This window comes from Panthera tigris, chromosome C2, assembly GCF_018350195.1.
Source record: "Panthera tigris isolate Pti1 chromosome C2, P.tigris_Pti1_mat1.1, whole genome shotgun sequence".
NCBI classification, from domain to species: Eukaryota; Metazoa; Chordata; class Mammalia; order Carnivora; family Felidae; genus Panthera; species Panthera tigris.
This window is the reverse complement of record NC_056668.1, coordinates 83304507-83313712: the sequence shown is the minus strand read 5'-3', so window position 1 is coordinate 83313712 and position 9206 is coordinate 83304507. Positions and strand designations below refer to the sequence as shown.

At 36.0% G+C, this 9206-nt stretch overlaps 1 protein-coding gene across 1 annotated transcript in view; it reads right to left on the bottom strand.

The window, feature by feature from the left end:
* Window positions 1-509: 509 nt before the first annotated feature.
* The window catches only part of LAMP3 (lysosomal associated membrane protein 3), a 36596-nt gene continuing 27899 nt past the window's right edge, over window positions 510-9206 (bottom strand). The window contains exon 6 of the mRNA XM_007094561.3: window positions 510-1029. Coding sequence (XP_007094623.1) covers window positions 896-1029 — 134 coding nt within the window. The 3' untranslated portion in view covers window positions 510-895. The remainder of the gene's footprint in view (window positions 1030-9206) is intronic.

Here is a 9206-nt window from a genome sequence, read left to right as displayed (position 1 = left end):
TTCAGTGTCATTGTTCTTGTAGCCAAGTTGATGTAGTGAAGTCCATAGACGTTGGCACCAGACCAACTGGCAGTCAAATTTTGGCTCTGCCATTTGTTAGCTGGGTGACATTGAGGTGATCAATTTCCTTAGGTCTGAGTTTACTCATCTATAAGTTGGGAGGATTAAATGGAATGTATCTAAACTTAGCCAAGTGTCTGGCATATATGTGTTCAACTATTAAGGATTATGTTTCTTGCTTATTATTTAATTCTGTTGTCTGTAGCCACCTAATTCTTAGCCTTTAGTGATTCTGCAGGAGGAGTCATCAAGATTAAAAGTATAAGCTAATTTGTTCCTCTTGTTGGCGTCACATCAAACCTAGACAAACTGTGATATAGTGGGATTTTTGATGATTAAAAAAAAATTAAAGTGGAAAGGAGGTAAGCAGATCATCAGACATGTATATCATATAAAACATGGATAAGAAAAGCTCTGGAAGTCCATTTTATAGACAAAGAAGAGGCATTTTTTTTTATTGGGAAAGATGAAGGATAAAATAAAATTCCAATGTGCACAGGTAGCATTAGTTACAATTAACATTTTAGTTTATAATTTGGGACCATATACCACTTTACATGCATTATAACATATCTCAAATGTTGATTTGAATGGTTAAAATATTTTGAAGGAAACTGGAAAATACTCAAGCAGATCACTATATATTTCATAAAATAAACAAAAAATATGTAGAAATTGATTTGTGACTTGAACTTAAATCAGAAATGACTTAGTTTTTGTGAAAGATAGTGGTTTATATTGTCAGAAGGACTCACTCTAAGGGAAGTCCCCAACATTCTGGAAATGATGAAAGAATTCTCTAAACTCCATTATTTTCTTTTCCTCTGGGAACCAATTAGATTCTCTGGTATCCAGATGATTCACGTCTTAGGCGGATTCCATAGACAATCAAACCCACAGCGCAGAGACCAAGCACAATGGCCCCAATCACAGGAAGCACAATTGTGTAGTCAGATGAACACTCGTCAACTAAGAGAGGGAGAAAGAAAAAAATACAATATAGCAGGTAAGGTTTGGTGAGGAAAGACCAGAAAGCAGACTAGAGTGGGAAGAATATGAACTTTTGAGTCAAATCCAAGCTTGACTTTTTTTTTTTAATTGAAGTATAGTTGATATGCCACCAAGCTTGACTTTTAATTTCACCACTAACTATGTGAACTTGGATGAGTTATTGAACCTTGCAATTTCCTCATTTATAAAATAAGCAAATAATGTATAAGATTCTTGGGGGATTAAACAAGATACCCTTATCTTTGCAGCAATTAATAGTTTTTGTTTTTGTTTTTGTTTTTGTTTTTTTAAGGCTCCATGCCCAACATGGAGTCTAATGCAGGGCTCAAACTCAGGATCCTGAGATCAGGAATTGAGCTGAGATCAAGAGTCTGACTCCTAACCAACTGAGCTACCTAGGCACCCCCAGCAATTAATAGATACTTAATAATCGTTAGACATGTTTTCTTCCAGGTGTGTTCTCTGAAAAGTAGAATGTGCTTACGTACAAGAGATTGTTGTTAGATTATACCTGATCTCTTGAAAACATGTGATGTTTATCTACTTTGTAAAATATTTTTTGGCTACACTTAAAGTTCTAATTATTTATGAGAGCTTAAAGATGAACATTTGTAAATTTGTCAAAACTTTTTTCTTTAGAGGCATCTGGGTGGCTCAGTTGGTTAGGCATCCGACTCTTGGTTTCAGCTCAGGTCATGATCTCGTGGTTCATGGGTTCAAGCCCTTGGGTCATGATCTCATGGTTCGTGGGTTCAAGCTGTCAGCGCAGAGCCTGCTTAGGTTTCTCTCTCTCCATTTCTCTCTCTCTGTGCCCGCCCACCCCCACCCCCCCGCTTGTGCGCACACGCACATTCTGTCTCAAAATAAATGAATAAACTTTGAAAATAAAAAATTTTTTCTTTATTTCATTAGAGAGTATTTATTCTGTTTGTTTAAAATGTAGTCAGTCTCAACTGGAGAAAGGTGGAGAGCCATGAGGATAAAAGGGAACTTGATTGAATACAAATAAGTATAGAGAACTATATCTTATTCAAGGATAGAGAAAAGGCAATAGATGAATGGTTAAAGAAGATGTGATATATGTATGTATATACACACATATACACACAATTGAGTATAATGCAGCCATAAAAAGAATGAGATCTTGCATTTGAAACAACCTGGATGGACCTGGATGCTCAGTGAAATAAGTCAGATTGAGGAAGACAAATACCATATCATTTCCACACATATGTGGAATCTAAAAAACGAAAACACAAGAATAAACAAACAAAAAGCAGAATCAGGTCTATAAATACATAAAAACAAAACTGATGGGGAGGAAAGGGGAATAGGGGAACGGGTAAAATGAGTGAAGAGGAGTAGGAGACACAGGCTTCCAGTTATGGAACGAATAAGTCACAGGGATGAAAGGTACAGCATAGAAAATATAGTCAATGATATTATAATAGCGGTGCATGGTGACAGGTGTAGCTACACTTGTGGTGAACATAATAACCTATAGGGAAGTTGAATCACTACTTTGTCCACCTGAAACTAATGTAATACCGTGTGTCAGCTGTACTCAAATAAAAAAAAAAAAGTAAAGAAGAAAAATCTCCAGCATATGTTAAGGGGAAAAAAGTAACGCAGAGAAAAATGCATATAGTACTACAATGTTTTATGTAAGTAAAGAGGAAATGAAGATATATTTCTTGCATTTACTTAAAGAAGACCTGGAAGGATAAATGCATGATAAACCAATAAAAGTAATGGCCTGTAGATGGCTAAGGGGAGAACGGGATGAAGAAGAACAAGGTGAGGGCAAGGGTTTGTAAGGTAAAACGTCATATCATCTTAGTTTAAGACAAATGCAAAGAAAAATTGTAATGAAAATTTCAAATATTTGAATAAATATCTCATAAGATCATGAAAAATAAAAAGAATAGATATGAGAATATATTCATGAGATTGTCGCATGAACCAATATCAAAACAAACCAAGGATCAATTCTCACCTGAGGTCGGACAAAAAAGGATCAGGAGGGACCAGGGAGAGAGAACGATAGAGACTCAACAAATCTGTACAAGACACGCACTGTGCTTGTCCTATACTATTTCATTTGGCAGTGGACAATATTTACATAATGATGATAATATATACCTTATTGATTTAACAAAAAACAGTGATATAACAATAAAAGGGATGTTGTTAAGAGTATGAAATCCTTATCTGCCATAATAAGAAGTTTAAAGCTAATAAATTGAGAAATAGAAAAGCTTTTTAACATTTTTTAAAAGAATTATTGAGGGATGTCTGGGTGGCTCAGTCGATGAAGCGTCCAATTTCGGATCAGGTCAAAATCTCGCCATTTGTGAGTTTAAGCCCTGCTTCGCGCTCTCTGCTGACAGCTCAGAGCCTAGAGCCTGATTCAGATTCTGTGTCTTCCTTCTCTCTGTCCCTCCCATGCTCATGCTCTGTCTCTTTCTGTTTCTCAATAATACATAAACTTTAAAAAAATTAAAAAAAGAATTATTGAGATAGTTACCATAAGAAATTATTAAAATTAGTTAAAAGTACTTTGTCTCTTAGAGGAAGGGCAGGGAAATGTTACGTTTCATGATAAGCCCTTTTGGAGTACACAATTTTGTTATTTAGTATATTAGTAAATATGTATTTCTTAGATAAAAAAGAACGTTGACAAATTAAGAAGTTAATTTGATTAGAATGATTTGGGAAAAGATACAAAAATGTTAAAACAAAATGCAAAGCACCTACCTATTGACCAAAATGTGAAACACATATGCTAAAATAATTCCACCATAGGGTATTATAAAGATCTATTCATGTAAGTACACAAAGGTATGTTACAATAATCTCATTTAAAAAAAAAATTTTTTTTAACGTTTATTTATTTTTGAGACAGAGAGAGACAGAGCACGAACGGGGGAGGGTCAGAGAGAGGGAGACACAGAATCCAAAACAGGCTCCAGGCTCTGAGCTGTCAGCACAGAGCCTGACGGGGGGCTCAAACTCACGGACTGCGAGATCATGACCTGAGCTGAAGTCGGCTGCCCAACCGACTGAGCCACCCAGGCACCCCATACAATAATCTCATTTTATGAGAGCAAAATGGGCAATCCAGATATCCATCAAAAATGTTAAATGGTATATCCATACAATAGAAGATATTGTGGCCACTAAAAAGAATGTGGTGGATCTCAGTGTGCTGACAGAGAAGTTCCCTAGAATCATGGAGCATTGCATGAACCCCAAAAAAACTACAGGTATGCCGGAAGTGAAAAGATAGACAAGATGCTGGGGAAGGGCTGGGATGGGAGTAGACAGCAGCCTTCACTTTCCATATAATTTAACACTAATTAATATCACATAGCTTAAATGTTGTTAAAATGCAGAAAAGTGGGGCACCTGGGTGGCTCAGTCGGTTGAGCGACCGACTCTTGATTTCTGCTCAGGTCATGATCCCAGAGTCATGAGATTGAGCCCCCCATCAGACTCCGTGCTGAGTGTGGAGCCTCCTTGAGCCCCCCCAGCAGACTCGGTGCTGAGTGTGGAGCCTGTTTGAGATTCCCTCGCCCTCTGCCCCTCCCCTGTTCACATGTGCATGCACATGCTCTCTCTAAAATAAAATAATAATAATAATAATAATAAAATGCAGAAAGTACACAAAGAAAACAATGATCTGATCACCACAATTCTTCCATTTCAATGAATCACTGCAAACCTAGGAAGGCAATTGCTTCCTCTGTACATAGATGAGTGTGTGTGTGTGTGCTCATGTGTATGCCTGACAAAACATCATTCAATTTTCAAAAAATGATATTTTTCTCTTTACAAATAATTAAGATGATTTAGAAAAGCACAAATAAAAAAATAAAAACTGTAGGAGAGGAAGAAATTTCTTCTTTCCTCCAAGATTCTTCCAGCTGGTTTAAGAATTACAGATTAAAAGGAGGAAAAAACCCCTAAGTTTTATTATATGTGCACAGTAATTCATCAGTAATGAAACTGATACCCAAAGAAATGACCAATGCAGGCAGTTTCTATGCATTTTAAACAAAGAGATACTGCATTTGTGAGGATTTGACAGGATAAAGAGAACAGATGTTTGGGAGCTTCAATTAGTAAGGAATTCTAAGTGGAATTTGGGCTGAGATAGCAGATTAATAAAAAGTAACAGGTTTGTTTCTATAGCTTTCTTGGCTTTAACGTTCCTCTCTCTGGTGACAGGATGTGTTTTTACTGTGTGTTTTACAGGGAGGGTACCTTTCATATGGGAGATTTCCTGCTTTCAGGGTGACCGAGGAGGGTCTGAATGTCCTTGCACTGGCCGTTTCCCAAGTAGCTTCGACTCAAAATAATCAGTATGCCATTGTGGTACATTTTGGGCCAGCCTCCCCCGGAACCCTTACAAAACCAATCACCTGAAAACCACCCACCCAGAAATTATCCTTGCGAAAACATGGACAAATATAATTTCAGGCATCTTTCTTTACAACTATAAGGACATGGGTAGAAAAATATATACACATACTTTTATTAAAATAGGATCATACAAATGCTATTTTACCAAAATTGCTTATTTTAATTTAATTGATTTCACAGAAGAAAAAAGCTAAAACAAAACTGGGAAAGCTACCGAACTTCAAATAAATGTAACTTTGTCACAGGAAGTATTGTTTCATAAAAGATCTCTTTAAGGTTCAAAAAAGAGACTATAAATACACCCTAAAGGATTATGAAGTGCATTAAGAGGTTATGAAATAAGTGAGAGACAGTATGCATTTTCTAAACTCTGTGTTTCCAATGTAGACATTATCTATTGATAATGTTTTGAAAGATTAGCGCTAACAGATTCCCTTCTCTCTCTCTTATTCCCAACTCAAATTTTGAATAAATGTATTATTTTTTTACAAAATTTTTAATGTTTATTTTTGAGAGAGAGAGAGAGAGAGAGAAAGACAGAGCACAAGTTGGGGAGGGGCAGAAAGCGAGGGAAACAGGCTCCAGGTTCCCAGCTGTCAGCACAGAGCCCAACAAGGGGCTCCATCTCAGGACCCCGCACCCCACCCCCAACCATGAGATCATGACCTGAGCCAAAGTCAGATGCTTAACTGACTGAGCCACCCAGGTGCCCCTGAATAGATATATTATTTTTTAAATCATTGTTCTGGTTTATAACATTTCAATTCTATTTGATAACTATCATTCCAATAGTTTAAAAAAAATATGTTTCAAATATATAACACACATTCCTGATTCAAAGTCAAAATAATACAAAATGCTGTATGTTGAGAAGTTCCACTTTCGCCTTTGTCTCATCTTTTTTGTTATCCCTGTCTTAACCACTGGTTTTCCATATACATTCCCAATGTTTCAGGTATAAGCAAAAATGAAAATATATTTTATTTCCTCCTTTTCTCACTATTATGCATTATGGTTTTTCATTTAACAATATATTTTGGGTAACTTTCCTATACATACATAAAAATGTATGTTCTCATTCTTGCTTATAACTATATTCTGTTGTGGGATGTATCTGTTCCAGACTGATGGACACTTCGCTTGTTTCAAACTTTTACTATTACAAATAATGTTGTAATGAAAAACCATGTACATAGTTTTCATATACAAGATGTATCTGTATGATAAATTTTCAGACCCATAGTTATTTAATGCTTTTTCCATTTATCTATTTAAATAGATAAAATGTTTTTTTAAAAAAAACTGTGGCTTCTCTATTCCAGAGAGATATTTGCTTATGTTCTTGTTTGTAATGTGGCTTCTCTCTGATCTTACCAAATTTCATTGTCAAACACTATCTTTAAGAAAAGCTCCTTGGTATTATATCTCTTGAATTATTTCATGTTTGAGGATACCTGCCTATTATCTTAGTAAATGATATTTCGGAGTCACACTTTCTTTCCCTTAGGATTTTGTAGATGTTGTTTGCTGGCTTTAAATGTTATAGGCGATTTGGTTTTTTAATGGAGAGAGAGAATTTGTATGTCTAAAGAATTCTTTATCTTTAAAGTTCTATAGCTTAGTTTGGCTGTATCTTAATGTTAAGCTTTCTTTTAAAAAAATATTTATTTTGAGAGACAGAGAGAGTGCAGCGCTTGTGTGTTCTACATGCATGCACACACAAGTGAGGAAGGAGCTGAGAGAGGGAGAGAGAGAATCCCAAGCAGGCTCCTCACTGTCAGCACAGAGCCCTATGCAGGACTCAATCCCAACTGTGAGACCATGACCTGAGCAGACATCAAGTGTTGGACACTCAACCGACTGAGCCACCCAGGTGCCCAATGTTAAGTTTTCTGTGTCTATTTTTTCCTGGGATACACTGTGCTCTTGCAATCTGCAACTTCAAACATTTATCTTAAGCAAAATCTCTAAAACCATCAAATTTATCTTCTTCCTATTTTTGAACTCTCTACTTCAGAGGCACCAATTATCCTTATTTTAGACAATCTGAATATCTCCCATACCTAGCAGCTGCCCTATCATGGTATGATCTTATTTTTTATCTGCATTAAATGCTTATTTCAGTTCTTTTCTCTTGAAGATAACTCATTTTTCAGCTCTATTCTGCCTCTTACTATTTGTTACTGTGCATTGCTTTGATACTCAATTTGTTCACTCATAGGAATGAACTCTCCCATTCACCTCACTCTTTCATTATAACATTTCACCCCTGAGTTCTGGTTATATGGAATTCACACTCTTATTAAGTGATTCTCAGCAAAATCAATTGTCAGGGATTTCTGTTTCTTGAGTTACGTTTTCTTTGTATTTTATCAACTATATTCCTTTCTAACTCTCCCTCCTTTAATTGTGGTAAAATATACCTAACATAAAATTAACTGTTTTTTAAATGTTTTATTTAGTTTTTTTTTGGGGGGGGGAGGCAGAGCGAGAGGGAGATGCATTATCCAAAGCAGACTACAGGCTCTGAATTGTCAGCACAGAGCCTAACGAGGAGCTTGAACACACGAACCGTGAGATCATGACCTGAGCCAAAGTGGGACGCTTAACTGACTGAGCCACCCAGGTGTCCCTTAACTGTTTTCAAGTGTACACTTCAGTGACATTAAGTACATTCACGGTTTGTGCAACCATCACCACTATCCATTTCCAGAACATTTTTCATCTTGCCAAACTAAAACTCTGTAGCCATATTTTAATCTAATCTTATTCTTACATTCTTTTGCTGCAATAATTTTGCATAGTGGTCACGTACCTTGTTTCATCTTGCTTATGCTTGGGCATTTCATCCATGACATTGAATTTCCTTTAACATCATTTGGGTAAATTAGGATATTTCTTCCCATTGTGAGATCAGTTAATGTTTCCCATTGAACTACCTACCTATTTGGATTCTTTCTTCTTTTCTGTACCTTGGGAATTAGCTATAGTCTGGGGGTACCCTGGGATTTGGGGTTGGTTCCCCAGTTCACTTCTATCAGTCTCTGTGTTTACCCTGCTTCCTTTTCCCAGTAGCCATTTTCACTACTCCTAGATGAGAAGAGATAAAATGACCAGGCTTTTTCTCTCCAGTTTTAGGAATGGTAGTATGTGTTCACAGGATTTTTTTTTTCCCTCTCATATGGCTTCTTGGTGTGTGTGCTAGGGAAGCAGGTGTCCTGCTGAGCTCTCAACTCTTCCTCTGAATCTTGTTTCTTTTTTGTTCACCAGTTTTCAAAGTGTATTGCATTAGCTTATATTTCCACTGCTACTGGTGATTTTTAAACACCCTTTCCCCTTCCACCCATCTACTAGATAATGAGGAAGGAAAATTCTGTGGGGAAAATTTAGTCACTATTTTAACTCTACTTTTTCATTTTATGTATTTCTGTAATACTTAAAACAAATTTAAAAATTTAACAGAATTTAATTTAAATACTTGTTTAAGTATTCAAATTTTAAATCATCTACATATATCTTTTGTTTCCATTTTTTTCTTAAAAATTAAGAATAAGTACTGCAGAATAAATTATAACCATTCTAACCAGTTTACTGTATGGGGCAAAACCAAAATTGGGCAGACATTTCTACACATTTGTTAATCAACGTCTTGTCTGTTTTGTAATTCGTATGTAATTCTTTAATCACATATTTGTAGAAGACCTAAAAAC